The 18,712-nt window shown below is 54.8% G+C and overlaps 3 protein-coding genes across 3 annotated transcripts; 1 reads left to right on the top strand and 2 right to left on the bottom strand.

Moving 5' to 3' along the window:
- Positions 1 to 65: 65 nt before the first annotated feature.
- Positions 66 to 1,023, top strand: VOLCADRAFT_120618 (uncharacterized protein). The gene is made up of 2 exons (XM_002948358.1): positions 66 to 269; positions 404 to 1,023. The coding sequence occupies exons 1-2, from the start codon at positions 169 to 171 to the stop codon at positions 543 to 545; spliced, it is 243 nt and encodes an 80-aa protein (XP_002948404.1). The 5' UTR covers positions 66 to 168; the 3' UTR covers positions 546 to 1,023.
- Positions 1,024 to 2,727: 1,704 nt separating this feature from the next.
- On the bottom strand, positions 2,728 to 9,869 carry VOLCADRAFT_120617 (uncharacterized protein; the record flags this gene model as incomplete). Its single annotated transcript, XM_002948209.1, has 15 exons — positions 2,728 to 3,429; positions 3,733 to 4,119; positions 4,458 to 4,632; positions 4,926 to 5,143; positions 5,587 to 5,958; positions 6,186 to 6,389; positions 6,691 to 6,938; positions 7,328 to 7,628; positions 8,215 to 8,250; positions 8,544 to 8,617; positions 8,824 to 8,933; positions 9,060 to 9,118; positions 9,218 to 9,283; positions 9,368 to 9,473; positions 9,616 to 9,869. The coding sequence occupies 15 exons, from the start codon at positions 9,867 to 9,869 to the stop codon at positions 2,728 to 2,730; spliced, it is 3,312 nt and encodes a 1,103-aa protein (XP_002948255.1).
- Positions 9,870 to 15,505: 5,636 nt separating this feature from the next.
- Positions 15,506 to 16,562, bottom strand: VOLCADRAFT_116822 (uncharacterized protein; the record flags this gene model as incomplete). Its single annotated transcript, XM_002948208.1, has 4 exons — positions 15,506 to 15,628; positions 15,702 to 15,819; positions 15,919 to 16,154; positions 16,494 to 16,562. The coding sequence occupies 4 exons, from the start codon at positions 16,560 to 16,562 to the stop codon at positions 15,506 to 15,508; spliced, it is 546 nt and encodes a 181-aa protein (XP_002948254.1).
- Between the last annotated feature and the right edge of the window lie 2,150 nt (positions 16,563 to 18,712).

The raw sequence follows: 18,712 nt of genomic DNA, 5'->3' as shown, positions 1-18,712 counted from the left end.
CAACGGCCAGGCCCATCCTGGAGTCATGCACGCTAACTTGGCCCCTCAGCCGACGTACATGTATATTTTTGTGGCTCTTTGAACCTGCACAGGGTCTTTGTTAGGCAGCGTTATATTTATTCAGCAGCCAGCTGCTAACAGCGGCTCTTGAAAGGAGAAGAGCAAACGATGGCCCCCGTTCGCGGCATTCCTGCTGATATCCTGGCGCTCAGCGTGCCTATCCTCTTCGCAGGCGGCGCCTTTTCAACTATGGTATACCGCATTTTCAGGTACGCATACTGGAGGCAACCATTCCACTTTTTGCCTCGTCATGGAGCGGAGTTTGTTGGGAAGCGGCGTGCTATAAGTTTTCAAGCTGCGGTCTGGAATGTTTTCATGTTTATTTCATTTTTTTGCGCGCCAGGGTCGACCCGGAGCAGACTGCGGGCATCACGCCGGATACCAAGGAGGCCGTTCAGAGGGGCGAGACCTACAGGAACTCGATTCGTCAGATGTTCGTGGGCCGGTCGAGAAGCATTTTCGACAACGATGTGTCGGTCCAGTAATCGTTGTTCCAACGCGAACTCATGGAAATGCTAGGCCTGCGCATGAACCTATTTGGCAAACATGCGAGTATCCCTCAGTTATTGCTCTGGTGAGAGTGATGGTATCCTTGCCTAGGAAAGCAGGAGGATATAGGCTATCTCAGGCACCCTAAAGGAGCATCAGATGGATATCGCTGGAATAGCGCTTCGTGTCAATTATTTCCACTATGACTCCATGTTACTAGGACATAATTGGCAAGCCATGAAGGTTTGTGTGTCGTAGTAGCTAAGCACTTCTATATTCAATTGCCTTCATATGATTTGTTGTCCGTTCGGGGTCGAAGGTGTTTGTTTGGTAAAGGTTTGCATGTGGGTATTTGCATTTTACTCGTGCCCTAATTTTTGCATGTTCTTCTGACGAGCTGTATGTACTATGATATGAACATGGTGAACTTTATACCTTACGAAATTGGCTTCTGTAAACATTATCCATAACATTATACACCGTTATGCACTACCTGCACCCATCATATTGCTCTGAAAGACGCAAGAGAAACTCATCGCGTGTGCAACTTGAGCAGCAAAAGTAATAGTATCTTACCTGCACTGCCAATCGCAACACTATCATTCCCGTGCGGCCAAAAACACGTCATAACCTTATTTCAGTGCAGTTATTTCCCCCCCAAGCCCAGCCAAAAACATACTTAACCGCATTCTGGAAAACCCGCATGCGGCAGCATTCATCAGCACCTAGCAACGCCGTCCCGTAATCGTGTGTACGGAATAGGATGCGGGTGACAGGAGGATTAGCCCACGCACACGCCCACTCCACCAGCACGCTACGCCGTTTTGGAGGACACAACATCACCAGAACAGCAGCCACACGCATTATAAAGATGGTAGTCGCATGCACTGTGAGGTTCTTCCCCTCCTCGTGCGTGCCTCACAAACTTGTTCAACAGCCACAACGGATGGGAAGTGTTTGCTATGGTCAGGCGATGGGAATGCGCAAGTGGCCGAAGGAGCCACTCGGGGACCAAACCAAGGGTCAGGCAAGTTAGAATGTACAGTCCTTGTATGGGAAAAACGAAAAGGCGTCCAAACGTGCAGTCGCCATGTCCTTCAACAGCCGAAGGCATGTCCTCTCATACTCGCACGACCTTCCAAAAGGTCCAGACAGCAGAAAAGAGCTCACGACAGCCCCTCCGATTCTCTCGGACTCTTCAGACCGCTGCGCCAAATTTCAAGAAAGCGTCGCTCAGTGCCACCCACATTCACACACGAACAAAACGCACTCACTGTGCAAGGCCATTTGTCCGAAGCCAGCGTTGTTCACGCCAGTGCCAAGCACTGGCTGCCAAATGCAACAGACGGATAAACGATTGGCTTCGATTATGGCGCTAAAAAACTCCATCCGCCACGGGCCACACATTGGACCCCGTCGTCTAGGCGGTCCGCCGCACACCCTTCGAGAGGCGAAACCCCACATATATATAGCCAAGGCCTCAGAACATCAACCTGGCATTGATCTTGGCCGAAGCCGGACGGCCACTCCCCTCTCCTTAACTATTGCTGGGATCCACAGTCCAGCATGGACCCAGCGCGAAGCTCATCCAAGCAAAAACTTTCACTGGGCGCAGAAAAATCTTCCCCTCTTCAATGACTCCTCATCAGCCAACATCTCGGTACTCCAGTATCCACTCCTCATCCCTCCAATTCCTCAAGGTAACCCGGAAATGCCCAAGCAACAGACAACAAGGCAATAGCCCGTATGAGACCCCCAGAGGTCGGGATGACAGACAAACGCACCTGCCGTTCACAGCCACCAGACATTTGAACATGACTTGCACCAGGCCGACATTGTGCGCATGCCTGTCATTCCAACACATGCAGGGGGGTCTTGCGGAACTCGAAGCACCTCCCGATGCCGCAGCGCCCCCGGTGCGTATGCACCGAAGCCACCTCCTCACCTGACAATCCCCCCAACCTCGACAGTTCATGTTGCTTCAAAACTTAATTCAGCAGCAGCAGCATGGTATACCAAGGGACGTTGCCAGACCTGCCCTCTACAAGTTTAAGTATTTTTGCCGCAGCGCGGCACAGCAGCCGTGCACATGCACGCCCTCGCTCGCTCCACACCACCCAGCCCTCCGCAAACCTTGACACGACGTAAACACTCATAAGCTGCGGCACCGCGCGTGCACTACCTGCGCCCTCCTGGCTGCTGCTGCATCCCGAAGTGCGCAGGCAGCATCAATTGATGCTCCGACTGAGGCATCTGTGGGACGGATGCCGTTCCAGAGCCGGACCCTGACCCCAGCGCCTGTACTCCTGATGTCGCGGCGATTGCTGCACCGCTAATTCCAGCACCGCCGCCACTGAAGGGCGCCGCCAGATCCGACGGAGTGAAAGCGCTGTCAATGTTGGGCAGCGCCAGCAGCTGTGCCACGTCCGAAAAGCAGTTGCTGTCTGCAGGCGTCCCAGCTGCGCCCGAGTCTGCTGGCCTCTGGAAGGCAGTAAGCGACGTGGTGGCGGGGACGGCCGGGGAGAAACTTGGCATAGACTGAAGCTGTTGAAGCTGTTGAGAGGGCCTCTGCTTAGCAGCAGCAGAGCCCATCAGGTCCGGGGACGCGGATGTCGACAGCGGCGCAGCTGCCGCGGCTCCCTGTCGGGATAGGGCTTCTATCTCCGGAACTCCGCCAACCAAGGCGCCGGTCGCGACTGCCAGCCCTGCCTCGTCAGCCGTCCGCTTCCTGCTCTGACCCAGTGCGCCGTGCTCCAGCTCTATAATACCCGCGCCTGGGTCCAATCGCCGTCCGCCGGCGGCAGCGTCAACAACGCCTGCAGTGGTTGCCAGTATCACCTCTGCCGGCCCTCCCGCACCCGATACCGCCGTGGCGTGGCCCTGCAGATTCGGGCAAGGAGTTTGGCATGTCAGTAATGCGGGTACCAAAAATGCTAGCAGCACCAGGATCGCAACGCTGTCTCCACACCGAATATCACCCATGGGCCAGCGGGTGCTCGGTCATTGGTATCGTGGTACCAGCTTCTAGCTTTGGACTTTGTCGATCCGGCATGGAAAAATCCCCCGACATCATGCGCCGACACTGTGCGTGTGAAGCCGGAAGCGCACACTCCCGGGTCACACCTCACGACGACTTAGCACGCCCACCGACTGAAAAACCAAAAGCCCTGCCCCGTTGCTCACATGGTTCGCTGCAGCACCATCGCCACCACAGGGCGTGTGCTGTTGCACCGGACCCGTCTGGCGCAGTGCCAACAGGTGCGCAGCAAAGGAGTTGGGATCGAACGCGCCCGCTGCCGGCGGGGCATGCGACGATGCAGCAGCGGGTCCGGTCTGAGTATTCGCGATACCCAGCAAACCGGCAGCAAGGCTGGCCGCGGCTGAAAGCGGCGGCACGAGCGCGCCCGCCAGGCCCCCAGCACCCGGTGTCCCCAGCACGTGGCTGAGCAGCGCAGCAACATGCTGCTGGGAGGCCAACAGCTCACGTTTGAGCTGCTTGTTCTCCTCGTCCGCCGTCTTCTTCGCGTTGCTCAGCCCAAGAAGCTCGTTACGCATGGAGGTGAGCTCGGCCTGAGATAAGCAAGGCAGCAAGGCGTTCGTTCATTGCGAAACCATTGCGAAACCACTTCATTTCCACTTTCCACCTGCCCGGGTGCGAGTGACAAGGGCGACTGAGAGCTTCATTACATAATTGCCATAACCCTGTGGCCCGCGATGCCGCCGCTTGGCTACTAACGCGTTTGCATATCATGCATCGAGTCCATCAACGATCTCAACGATCCCTACTGTCAGCAAGCGTTCTATGAACGCATAACATGCCAAACTCACAGCCATCGCAATGCCGCAATGCACGGTAACAGCGCTGGGATCACTGTTGCGCGCTAAGCCTTCTGTACTGTAGACCTTACCTCCAGTTTCCGAAACCGTGCGGAATCGTTGCTAGCATGGTTGTCGGAGCTCTGTTGCTGCTTGCTGGCGAGGTTGGGCGAACCGCTGCCCCCGGCTCCGCTGCCGACAGCGCCGTTGACGACGGTGCTGTTGTTCATGCGTTGCAGCTGCTGCCGAAGGGTGCGATTCTCTTGCCTGCAGCATATGCCGCAGTCAGCATTAGTCGATGAACTCACTCATTAAGTGAATGGTCGCAAATAACAAGGCTAGAGCTAGGGCTGACGGAAGGCATACCAGGGGCAGTGCTTCATGTTTCGCAGGACGCAACACCTTCAACCTTGGGCAGGACCAATCACTGAACCACGGAGTGGGTGCGTCCCATCCACCCACTTATATCCTATCAGCACAATGTCGTGGTAGCTCGTCATGGTGCAGGGGAAGCTGGAGCTGCACCTGAAGCCCCAAACCATGCGACCCCAACATCTCACCGCATGACCTCCAGCTCAGTTGCCATCCGCCGCAGCTGCTCGCCAGCAATTGCGGCCGACGCTGAACCCCCCAGACCACTGGGACCTAGCATACCGAGACCCAGCGCCCCCAGCCCACTGCCGCCCTGGCCGCCGCCGCCAGCATTCCCACCGCCACCGCCGCCTGCGCCGCCACCGCTGCTATTCGCGACACGCGGGCCAAGGTTTGCTACTGATGACTGCCTAGGTACGTGCCGCACATGGTGGCGAAGCGCGGCCTGTGCTTGCAATGGACAAGCACGTGCGCGCACACATACATACATACACACAGCAGCGGTCAGGGCAGGGGGGGCGACAGCACAACGAGTACTCTTTTCAATGGCAATTTTGGCGATCCAAACTACGACCGGCTTTGCCTAGGCAGGAAACGCTTGGCAAAAAATGCTTGCATCGTTGTACACAACAATTACGGACACAACAGTCAAGGCACGGCGCCATATCCCTGGAAGTTAGTTCTAGGAAAGGGCCCCACAGTGTGCGGGAAAAATCCCTCAACTGTTCAGAGGGTGGATCTGCCCCCCTCCATGTCGATGGGGGGATGAAGGACCCCATAACAGAGACCTGCGAGCCAGCTGTTGTTGTGGGAAATGAAACGGACATCATCCAGTCTTGACCCGCTTACCCGTCCAGGCGGCAGAGCGGATGTCCGCGCAACCGTGCCGCTGGCAGTCGGACCCGCGCCCCCACCGGCAGCGAGGCCCCCGGCCCCGCCGCCTGCATCTTCCTGCAGCTCCTCCTCCCCTCCGGCCTCGCCCTCGCCCTCCACGCCCAGGTCCTCGCCTTTGGCCGCTAGCGCATCTTCCGCATCTGCATCACCGCCGCCGCCGTCGTTGTCATCCTCGCCCGACGCCAGGCTGCTGACCTGCGTCGCGCCGTGCCCAAGCGGTATCCCTCCCCCCGCCTGAAAGCTGGCCCCGCCGCCCATGCCACCGATCGCCAATGCAGCCCCGAGATCCGGATCCGTTGCCAACTTCAGATTGTCGTCTGACTTTTCCTGAGCCAGCAAACAACAGAACAGGTATAAATGTACAGCGAGAAGAAAGAAAAGAAGAAGCAAAAAAGGCCAAAATCCTAGGGGCTTTACTTCGGCCGATCGACTCTCCAGACATATCAGCTGAAGCCTAACGCGCAGCACACAGCGTTGTGCATGTGCTGTCAGGTTTTACTGCTGTCCTTGTTCTTTCCTCGTTTCTTCGTTCACTCCTGTTAACCACCGCTCACCCGTAAGTTTATGCCCAACTTCGACCCAAGAGGACCCACGCCCCCGCTGCTTGCAGGGCGCCCCAGAATGGAGCTGTTTCGCAGCGGCTTACGACGCCGCTGACGCAGCGAGTCGCTGCGTTGAAGGCTGCCGTCTGGACCCAGACCACCCGCAGATGCGCCGCCGGTCAGAAAGGCTGCCGGGTCACCGGAGGCGATCTCGTCCTGCCACAGGTGGAAGGCGGGTGATGTTGTCTGACATCAGAATCCATACACGGGAATACATGCATAGAAACCAGGATATCACAGTCCCTAATAAGTAACAGTCCAGGCCTTGATATCGACACAGCAGCTTGGTGCGGACCGCCGTCTCCCGTACCCGGTCCGTCAGCACGCCCTGTCCATAACCACCATAACACGGGCCAGGTGTGGACAAATGGGCAACCCTCACTCGTCCCCATCGACACGCATCTAGTAGCCAGCACCACCTGCAGCACTCCACCTGCAGCCGCAACACCACGCGTACCTGTTCCCGGAAAGCGTCCAGGGCATTCTGAAGGCTGTCTACTTCGCCTCCATACGACAAGTTATTGAGGGACCACAACTTGGATTTATTCCGCCCAGGCGGGCCGTGCAACCGGGGCCCGCCCATGCCACCCATGCCACTTCCCCCCGTGCCTCCCATGCCCCGATCCGGCCGATCCGCGTGGGCCGGGCTCGTAACAGGGGGCTCCCCGCCCAGGCCTCCTGCCACCGCTGCGCCATCCGCGCCGCCTGCGGCAAAACAAAATGTTTGCGCGTGCGATAAAATATATGCTTGGTCCGAGCTTCTATGCCGGTGCGGCGTGTCGTGCACATGCATGCCTTCACTTGGTCAGACCGGAGGCCTTCGTTAGAAGCCCGAATGTTGCCAAAAGGTTCTCTGTAATACACTGCACTCTTAGGCGCAAAGACTCCCACCGATTAGACCATCGTTATCACACAGCTGGCGATGTTGCCCCAGGAACCGGGCTCGTCGCCGCCCTCTGCCAGAAAGCCAGGGCGCCTCCACCGCAGACCCAAAACGGACCCACGCTTCCCGGTCCCAAGCCCAACAGCAGGGCCGCTATTGTTATTACGTCACTGAGCACTTCAGGACCCCCCACGTTAGCTTACTGACTGACCTGTCGCAGCCATCACCAGCGCATCAAACAGCTGGCTGACGCTGGTGCCGCTGCGTTTCGGGCTCTCCCGACCCATTGCGCCTCCCAGCTGCGGGCCACCGCCGCCGCCGCCTCCACGGAACGCTCCGGAGCCGAACAAAGGCGGTAAATTTCCAACATCGGGTTGCCCAACACACGCCACGCTCCCACTGCCACCGTAGCCACCACCAGCTGCTGCTGCTGCTGCTGCTGCGGCGGCTGCGGCGGCTGCTCCAGCGCCGGCCACGTTCGCTTGAGGCCCAAGTGCACCTGCGCACTCCGCCTGCGCAGCGTAGTCGTGATGATGATTCGGAGACGCGATTCGGATGATGATTACACTGCCAGGGTTACAGCACACGACGCGGCTAGCGCAAGCACACCTACTCAACCCTTTACAACAGACCCACGCTTGCCAAGTTTCGATCAATACGTATAGTATGCTACCACTACAACAGCTTTGCAATCGTTGTCAATCTCTCGTCACAATGCCCAGGTAGGGCTTCCGTAACCAGACGTTGCCCGGAGCCGGGTTAACACGGACAATTAATCTAGTCAACTTCCCGCGCGCTGCACCTTCCAAAAAAACCGGCGTGGCTTCTCCGTCAGTGTGCCCATGCGATCCACCTGCAATTCATGCGGTTCCCCTGCTATGGCCTAATAGTAACGGCTAAATGACCTACCTTCACGGCAGCGTGCCCACCACCACTGGCAGTCCCTCCCTGCATGTGGTGGTGGTTGTGGTGACCGCTGCCCGCAGCTGGCGGCGGGTGCTGGTGGTGACCAGCAGCGGCCGCTCCCGACACGACCGGCGCCGATGGCCCCCCAGGCGCAACGTTCATTGGGGCCCCGCCCTGGGCACACGTGCACACCTCCGTTCCCGCCGATACGATTATGGACGTGTTGCCCTGGACAGTGCGAGGACATACCGGACAGGTTGCATGGGCCCTTTCACACACGGGAGCGGCCAGGCAGGGTGGAGTGGATCGTGACCCCAACAGCGACCCCCCCCGCAACCTACAGGGTGGAGTGCCCCTCCAGGGTACCGACCAACACGACGCATCCAGATGTGCGCTGGGCTCGCGGGAGGGTCCCATGCTTGCTTCCTTGCTTCCCCACATGTAAACCAAATAATATTAATATACATATATATTCACAACCCGTTCAACCTGGCGCAGATCCAAAGACATTGCTAGCGTACCTGCTTGGCGTCGATAATCTCCACATCGACCATGCACGGACACAAACCCAAAAACTCCAGATCATAGCGAATGACTGCGTGCGGTGGTGGGATCGCCGGGAAAGAAGCACACCTAAGGGCGCGAACTGTGATGAGGATGGGATAGAGGTGACGAAGAGATCTGCTGAAAGTTAAGCGGGCGCTGGCCCGACAATGCAACAGGTGTGTGATGCAAACGCGCACCAGATGTACAGCCGCGGCGCAGCCCCCCACCCTCGTCATTGAACATGGGGAGTCCCACCTGTAAATAGGTAGTTGTCATCGTTGCCATAGCGATTGCGGTCAAGGTTCGTGCTGTACTGGCCCCCCTCGCCATCCGACAAGTAGTGCTTTTTCAATTCATCCGGCACCCTGCCATTTATCATTGCACGACAGGGCATAGGGGCAGCTGGGTCGAATTGTCAGGCAGGCGCAGCGAGTACGAGATATGCACTTGCATAGCTTTGGTGCCTCGGGCCCAGGGTCTGATGGTCCTACCTGTGCGTTCCGGAGGACAACTCCACGACCTTTGTCCGCCGGGTGTTACTTGACAGAATCTGTAAAACGGGACTAACAGGATGAATCTGGGACCCACTTGCGGAAGGCATACACAAGCATTCGCCCGACGCTACACCTCCACGCTCCCCCTAATGTACCTGAAGCACGTTCCGTTTGTTGTTGCCATGGCGCAACTGCTCTGCAGTTTGCATAATCTGTAGGACCTGTTGAGCGTAATGTGCACAATGCAAGAACGTTACGCACTGCAAGCCTACGCCACTTGTAGCGACTCAACGTACGATTCCAACCTGAAGAAAAGCCGCTGTTACACTCGCGCATGCATCCGTTTCCTCCGGCAGGTTTGCATTCTTTAACCTATGCGGATAGTGCGCCCAACGAAAGTAGGCCTTGTACCTGCGGCGATGCGGAAATGAATAAAGCTGAGGATGCTATTAAACTACCTGGGAACATTAGGAACGCCATGTGTATGCCAGCTTAGCACCGACACATGCTTGACCACCTCGCTATGCTTCCACGAAAAGCACCCCGCGCTCACAATAACTGGTTATTCGTTGGCCGTGATCTTACGGCCTTGCCCGGGCTAGTTGACTGGGCTCCCGCTCCTGGCGGAGGCGACTGAGCTGCCGGCCGTTTGGGAAGCCCAGGACGCTCCTTCCCGCCTCCGCCTATGGGCGCAGTCTTCTTCCGCGCAGGCGGAATATAGTCAATGTCATCATCATTATACAAATAGTCCTCGTCCGTGTAGTATGCGGCGCGAAAGCCGCCGCTCCCAGTGCTCCGCGCCTTCATTTCAGTGTCGGGGCGCCCCGATACCGGCAGTTGAGAACCTCACGGCGCGCCGGTCAAGACTGCCCGTGAGGGTGCCTACAGGCCCAGGAGGTAAGCAATGGAGAAAGGGCCCACAGCGTCTTGGCCGCGACCACGCTCGGAGCATGTGCTCACAGCTCGCAACCTAAGTTCAGGCAACGCTAACAGTTCGTTGTGGACTTCACAGCCAGAATCATCTTTATGCATTATGGTAAAGTAGTAGGGAGATTCTCCGCGTCGCTCGTGCCATGCATTGCGGCAAAGTTGGTTGAAGCAACAGGGGGCCCTCGGACGTGGCGAATGCTTTGCGCAGGCTGCTGTGCCGACGACAATAGACTAATGAGGAGGCTGTTTATACATACACTTCTGTAGGTAATCTCTTCAACTGTATTAGACTTTACAGTGCTAGATATATATCTTGGGCGGAAGTGTCGCTACCCTTATCCAACAGAACCCCGAAGATTTTTTTATTATGACAGAATGGGCCTGTATGCTCAATGTAGTTTGCAATGGCTAAAGGGCGTTGGACAACAAACCCTTGACGCAGTGCGCCCGGGACGGCCACATGAGCAAAACCAATGCGACCCGTGTCACTGATGGGCTATGCGATCCATGGGTATTATGCCCCAATGGCACTGGGAAGCTCATCTGCATCAGGTAGTACGCCCTGCCAGTTGTCAAGTTGAACCGATCTTCAAGGTTTGGGCAACACCACTTGGCCATCTCCTTTAGTGGGCACGTCGCACCCAGCGTGCTGTTTTCTGCCTGTAATATAACAATTGCGAACCTGCACGCCCTAGAAATCCACCCATGCCCAGGGTATGCAGCACGGCGCATTTTAGCGCACGGGGTTGTCAGCGGGGCATTGTAGAATTCTAGGTCATTTTAGGTGGCAGAGAAGCTGAGAAGCCCTCGACGTTAACGGAGAGTGCCACGATTGTTCACAGGACACACGTGTATAAGAACCACACGGGGGCGGACATCAGTCTCAACGTGTGAGCGGCGAACCCGGCGAAGTTCGTCTTTCCATGTAGGGCTTTTGACTGGGCTTCAACCATGAAATGACTTGCCTGGATGGCAAGAGATATGTCCAATCATTGATAAGAAACCCAGATGCCCTGGAAAAATGTAGGTTCAATCTAGGATAAGAGCTGCCTACCAGACTCTGGTAGGACCTTGTCCCATGGCACTATGAGTTCCACAAAGCGCATCTGACACGTGCCAAAGCGTAGGGACATGTAGTGCTTAGAATATTTATATTTTGAGGGTACCCCGTTACCCCGAGCAATCACGCGCAGACGGCAGACTAGACTGGAGGTAGATGAAAGGGCACCTTGGGAAGCATGGCTCCTGTTACGGTAGCCGTTGCAGTAATTGCCAGAGGATGCGCTCTGTCGTAGTCTATCACCATGTTCACCTGGGTTCCCACCGTGAGGTGAACAGTCTCACCGCTGGCGCCTGCCAGACTACCGGTGGCTCGTAAAAGCATACTAAGCTAAGTACACGGCACACGGTTAATGGCTGTTGCAGTGCTGTGTTATGGACTGCGCGGACAACAAGCACGGGAACATCGTTGGTTACACATCATGAAAGATATGTAATATATGGACGGCATAGCTATCGCATATGTCCCTTAGTTTTGTGCGGTGGTTTGAGTCGCGAGGGGATAGCAGGTGCATGGCGGCCGCCTCCTAATTCTGTGATCCGCTGTCAGCGGCTAGCCAAACCGTGCAAAGCCGTTGTTGTGGTGCTGTGCGTGCTGCGCTTCCCCCCAAAACATTTTACCGTACGGTCACGTACCGTACGGTACATGCAGTTTGTTTTCGAGCCTTCCGTTTGCATACACCAACCGTATGCATAAACCAATGGCTTATACATACACCTTCCAATTGAATTCACAGCTTTTATTTTGGCATCCTTGACGGGAAAAAATTTGCGAGCGCACTACATTTCTGCTTTCCTTCTTCGGTGTCCAATTCAATCCTCTGTATAAGCCTCGTCTGGTATCTTCAACAGTTCAATTGAAACCAAAATAAATTAAGGAAAGAGTTGACCTATCCGGATTCTGCCGCCCTGTTACCTGATGGGCAAGGTCAAAGAGGTCGTCATCATCGACTACTCCAACAACGACTCCGATGTTATCATATTCTCCCCTGATAAGGCTAGGGGGTCCCAGCCAGAGGAGCTTGCCATGAGTAGCCAAAGAGGGGACGAGGTGGGTAGAAGTAAGCGCAGTCCAGCATACCAGCATACAATACATCCCCCTACAAGCCTCGAAACGTCTTTGACAGCGTTTTTGTATGTACAGGATGCCTCCCTTGGCTATTCGCATGGTCGCCCTGACTGTGGAGCTTACGGGTTTGTCGAGGGGAGTAACTCAACGAACAGCCTCCACTGTGATAAGGTGCGACCATGCGATCCAACATCGGATTGCCTTGTGGGTTACGTATTTGGTGAGGGTATAGATGTGATGCCCTCGGTGCATAGGAAGTCGTGCATTGTTTTACGAGGTCGTCTTGGATGATCGTGCTACAAGGGACCAGAGAAACCCGCTGGGACACCGAAGCTGCTAAGGCGAACGTGTCATCAACTTTGTATGTGACGGCTTTCTGGATTCCAAAAGCTTGCCCCTGACGCCCTCCCCTTTGCAGTGCTTCTGCTTCGTGTGTGACATCAAGGCGTCGAAGTGCGAGTTCTGGGGTAAAGGTAACTAGGGAGAGGAATTTCGGCAAATTTCGAGCACGAAAGAGGGAATACGAATTCGAAATTCCCGTGGTCTTGTACGTGCTCAAACTTCGGCGTGCAAGTTTTGTATGTGCTCAATCAATCGCATTACCGTTCTAACCCCGGTAATGCGATTGATTGGAGCACATACAAAATTTGCAGTTACGTGCTACCGCGCCTTTGACAGGCACACGGAGCAACGACCACGCGAATGCACGGAGGGCGGAAGAGGGCTGGAGGCGCCTCCGACTGGCGACGCGCCTGGGCCTCATTGGTTCAGTACGTGATGCATACTTGGCGCCTATGCGGCCCAACCCAGCTCCCTTGCCGCAGACAGGAGAGGTAGAAGGAAAGTAATGGAGATTGGCACTACCCTGATGCGCTCATACTTACCTCGATATCAGATTAGTTACCAACGCCGACACAACGACACCAAAGCTTCAAATGCATCATCAACCGCAAGATTTCCAGGGCTAGTTCTTTCGCCGGAGCTAGCCAGAGCATATACAGTCAGACCCCACGCCATAACACCACAGCGCTAAGCTGCGTGCTAGGCAAGGACGTGCAGGCATGAATAGGCGAGGCGGTCTTTTGGCTGCGCCCTTAGGCAATACCTGCATTCATAAGAACGTCGAGACTGGCAGGAAGTGTGTACTTAAGGCCAGATAGATGTTGCTCAGGGGGTCAGATGCATATGGGGTATTGAGTTTGGTGTCAAGATAACCCCCAAAGCACCCTCGCCTGAGCTTTTTCTGTCTGTCGCACGCTGGCCGCGACACTGTACTTGTAGACCGGGATCATTATTAAACTGATTGATCAATAGGCATTATGCCATGCGATGTTATAAATTGCAGATTTATCACTTGTCATCCAAGTCTTCGCCACGCTGCGGTAGATTTCCTAGAACACGAAGACTTGGAATTTCATTCATTGGGCGGTAGCGCACGAGAAACCAATTAATTAAGTGAATGGGCTGTTTGGTGTGTCATCTAGGACTTGTAAATGTGTCAGAAGAGTGAAGTTTGCCCGACATGTCATCCACATGCGTTTGTTACCACAGCATTTCCGTCGACCTCGATATATATACGTATTACAGTAAATGGCAGCATCGTACTTAGTAATGAATCGACGAGGCGCACCCCATCGCTGCAACGGTCGTGCATGCCAAGACAACAAGGCTTTAGACGTAATCTCCAGTTTCACGCTCCTGGACCTTGCAACAGCTGCACATGCGACAGCTCAGGAGACCAAACCTTTCAAAAGCAGCAAACAAAGAAGACCTGCAACAATCCATTTACAACCACGCCGACTGCAACAGAAGCACCAATTGCTCGATCCGCCAGGTTCCCCCTGTGACCAAGTGCGCTATACAATCCGCATCCGTCATAAAACCATAAACCTGAGTTACTACCCTAAAGCATTCCTAGGCTTTGTCGAATTTTCAATCTTCTGAACAGAGAACACTCGCATTTAAATGGTGCCAGCGCTTAACCGTCCATTGACGGTTAGACCTCACTACGCACGACAACACATAACCCTTCGCTTTTCAGCGCGCTCTTTAAAGAAGAGTACGGATGAACGAGGATTTCGGGGTTCGCTAGCGTCAATTAGGCGACAGAAAACGGCGGCCCAACAGCGCGTGAGCAAGGATCCGCACGCGGGCAAACAACTGCGGGATAGGCCACTGCGAAGCACAAGACAGCTTGATTGAGCTTAATTAGGCTGAACGCAAGTAGATAGCTCGTTTAACCAAGACCCACTTTATCGCCGCAGCAACATTTCAGCATCGCCTGAAGATCGTACTTCTACGCACAGAAACGACAGCTACCTATTGCCTCACATGAGAGACTCACCGGAAAACTCCTGCTTGCCCCTGCAGCTTTCGAACCATGCACTCTAACCGCACCACCTAGTGGGAGATGTATTCCACGATAAAGCCGCGACCCAACCCAAAAGTATGGATCATCCTAAGAGAGAGAATCCCATTGAAGGGATCATTGGTAATGCTTTGGCAGTGCAATCGCGCAATTCAAATCAACTTTATGTGTCTGTCCTAATGCAGCTACCCTATGCCGGCCCAGGGTCCATGCAAGCGGTCAAATTAAACGCACACAGCTCTAAAGGACGTCACCAACCCAAGGACAACTGCAGCAGCGGCGGTGGCGACGCCGCAGACCTTCAGGCAGCGCTTATTTCTAAGCTGACTCGATGCCTATCAGCCCATGCCCCCACCACAATAGCTGAATTCCCTCAACTAAGCTAACCCCCGCTGTCCCAATGAAGAGCCGACTACCTTTCGAGCTTCATATGAGAAGGCTGAGCTATACACCTTGACGTCATTCCCCACAGACGTGCATACCTTCAAAGGACCCGTCCATTATGGAGTGGCCTGGAAGAGGATGGTTTGCAGCACCAGTCCACAGCAATAAAAGCTGCCTCCGTGGATGCGACGTCTTGGCGGCGGCGGCGCAACGTGCGTCCCCCAAACGCACCCTGCATAGTATGCTTTGTACAGTGTCAGGAAGCGCCATAGTCGGACAGCAGCATCCGCTTCTCCAGGCCGTGAAGCCACTAATTCATGGCTTGCGCGGTTAGGAAAGCCAACTACTGCTGGGCTCGACGGGTGTGCTCGCCAGCCGATACTAAAAGCACAACCCGACGATGACCTTTCCCGACACAGGGCGCTGTTTAAATGCACGCACACGCAACACAAATGTTCGTGTCCAAACGAGCTTGGAAGTGGGAAAGCGCGCATGCAACTTTGTAATGTCGCGCAGGTCCACTGAGTTCTTAGGTGAGCACCAATTCACAAATGTCAACACATTTTACTCAGATGATAAATGGCATTCAATTGTCCACTGCCGCTAGCACGCTTCCGCCGAACGTATGCTAGTCTAAAAGCCCGGCTTCCGTTGCCGCGCAGTCGGCTGGACTTTCGCCGGGTCCGAGCCACAGGCTTCAGTCGGCGCAACAGGCGCACATGGTCTGCAGCTGACATTGTTGTCGGTCGCGACGGCCTGGAAAGACAACATCACAAGTTGGTTATGTGATCTTCCATGGCCTGTGGATTAGGAGCAACTTCAAGCCCACCTCGTTGAACCGCGCCTGACGCGCGAAGTACGCAGCACACTGCTTCCGCATCTCCTCTATTTGATGGGCATAAACGAAGCGCGTCAGTGCTTCACGCTGCGCCTTAAGGAAGGCCTCCCTACAGATGGGGAAAAGGTGCGACAGCAACACCATCTCGGATAATGGACAACCCATTTCTAATCACAATATGGTTTTCTTGCTATGGCGGCAGACTCACGACGTGGACGGGATGGGGACAGGAGCGCTCCCGCCGGCGGCTGAGAGCAGTTCCTCCTCGGCCACCACGTCGTTTTCGTCGCCATTTTCCTCAGCCTCTGCATCCTCCATATCCTCATCGTCGTCTTCCGAATCAGCGTCAGACATATCCATGTAGGTTGCCGGAAGTGGCTGGCGTGAGCCTTTCAAAAGTGCCGATAAGAGCGAGGCACGCTGTTCAAGCTGGCCAGGACTTCGCTGCGGCTGGCCAGCAATATCTTCCGTGGATTCAAAGCCAAACACCCTTGCGGGCACATGCAAACAGGTCTCTCCCATTGCGGTTCTCTACCGTGAATGCTATTTTGCTTTTCAACACGTGCGACGGCTATTGCCCTGCTTCACAGCAACAATGCCCTGTAGCCCAGCGCGCCTCAATGTGCGCGATCAGTATTTTTGCCGCTGTCGGAGTCCATACGCAAGTCTCATTACCAAGTACGACACATGTTTTGGCGCTCCCAAGAGGTACAGAGGCGCGCTTTGGATACACTGTTATTCTGCCTTCCAGTCCTCTTGCAGGGGTGCTGGATTCAGGCTTACCATAGCTGAATGGGACGCGTCACCAATCATGGGCTGCCGATCGTTACTTGATCGAATTCGGCGGCACATTTTTGACGTTTGTAATGCGAAAAAGCAGGATCAACTGCTATTTTGCAGCTAACTGCGCTCTGCAGAATCCCATTGATGATGGACGCAGTCATCTGTGTCATCTTCAAAATCCTTTCGGGCATAGGACGTCGGAAGCGTCTGATACTTGAGCAAGGTCTTCAGAATCGTGTGTATGACAAGTGCTTTGCAATGCAGCTGTGCTCTGTCACTTGGCTGTATTGCTTTATGGAGGGTACTTAGCCCCGCTGACCGTTCGCCCCCTGACGCCAAAACCTGCTGGACTCCTGGTCCCCAGCTGTTACACGTCGTTGCATGCGACACAATATGTTCTCGTTGGCCGAATCGTATCTCAAACGCAAGTCGCTTTTTGCCTAAGCTTTGGACTTGCATACGAAGTTCGACAGCGGCTTGTTGGGAAAAACCGGAAATCCGAACGACCAAGGGCGTGCAATGCTTTATAAACGTTGGGTTGGCCTGCCGAATCATGAAACAGAGGCCCTGTAGGACAACTATGAAATGTTGAGACACAAGCGGGATTTAGCGGGGTTTAAGTGCCGCTTTTGTACCCCACGCTGCAAACCAAAACAGCCTGACAGGGGATAATTATTTGGTTTCGTACGGCATGCGTATTTCTCAGGTTTTGTATTGCAGGCGTTATGGGACCCCAACTTCGCTGTAGATAGATGGGGGGCATAGGTAGATAGGTGGGTTCGGAGCTCCACTGGAGCTGGCAACCACCCATCCTACCCATCTCAGGAACCCTCAAAACTTTGTATCAACGTGTCGAAATGTAAATATAAAAGCATGCTGGTGGTTGTTTAAAAGCACGTATCATATGCTAACATTAATATTAGCTTGGTGAAGTTTTAGGAGGGTAAGAGGGGGTCGGAATTATAGCCGGAGAATACCATTTTACGATGGGCCCCTTTGTCGCATCATCTTTTGCGTAACCCAACTCCAGCAGCGCCATCGTTCGCCACCTGAGTTGCTGAGACAACCCCGCAAGCCAACCCGGACGTAGCAATGAGACCAGAGACCAGCTGACTCCGCACGGGTTCCGGTCGGTGAAAACTTTCCTCAGAGGCATCCTGGTGGCGAACAAAACAGCAAGATGCAGCATACATATCCTGCTACAGGAACTAGTAACCTCCGCGACTGGTAGTGAGTCATTCCCAGGGGCCATCCCCCCGACGTCACGCCGGCAGCGTGTGGCTGTTGTGGCTGGTTTCCCGTTCGGATGCTAATAGATGCGGCGCCAGCTTTGTTCCCCACACAAGTCCGTCGACTTCACCAAGGTGAAGTCAACATATGATCACGCAGTACACTTCCATGTGTCATACGCATCAGTTCGCAAATCGTCGTAAACGGAGCCATGCATGGATGTGCTAATCGTGTGTGTGTGTGTGTGTGTCTTGCACAGCTGGCGGCATTGTGCAGTAGTGGAGCTACTGCCGCTACCTGGGCCAGCTCCATCTGGGTCAGATGATTGAAGCGATAGTGCAGCAGCACGGAGTCAGTAGTAGGAAAGAGTTTGAGCCGGTGCCGCAGTATGGACGATAGGGCAGATGGGAGGGAGCCGACGAAAAAAGCTCACAGCTGCAAATACCACGCTAGCTAGGGGAATGGCGCCTCTCGCTCCTAGGGGAGGGCCTTAAGTTGTGCCGGTGATCGGGACGGGGATGGACACGTTGAGATGGAGCATGAGGCAATGGTGAAGAACAAGGCGGCCAGGCGGAAGGAAGGGGGGAAGGAAGCGGGAGAGGCCAGGGGTGAAAAAGGGGCCAGGATAGGACCAGGATGGGAACACTAACGAACGACGGAGCGACAATCCTTTGTTTTGTACACGTCCTGACCATTTCCGTGTCGTTAAATCAAATAGGTTTTTAAGCGCTTTTTTTCCTTACGCGGTTTGGCAAAATCTACAGGATTGCACGGCGTCCCGTACGTACGGAAGGTTAGGTCCGAGGGTCCCTTCGAGAAAAACAGGGTACAATAAAAGAACACTTCCTTTTTTTCCTTTTTATGCAGCTTTCATCAATCGTGCTGCTGGTCGGTCAACGTACTACAGTAACAACACTCAGTAGGGCTCAGCGCGCCCAACAATCCCTGCGCATGCTGGCCATACCGTAGCCCTGCAACAGCTCCGAGCA

This window comes from Volvox carteri (genome assembly GCF_000143455.1).
Source record: "Volvox carteri f. nagariensis unplaced genomic scaffold VOLCAscaffold_9, whole genome shotgun sequence".
Taxonomy (NCBI): domain Eukaryota; kingdom Viridiplantae; phylum Chlorophyta; class Chlorophyceae; order Chlamydomonadales; family Volvocaceae; genus Volvox; species Volvox carteri.
This window is presented reverse-complemented; position numbering and strand designations above follow the sequence as displayed.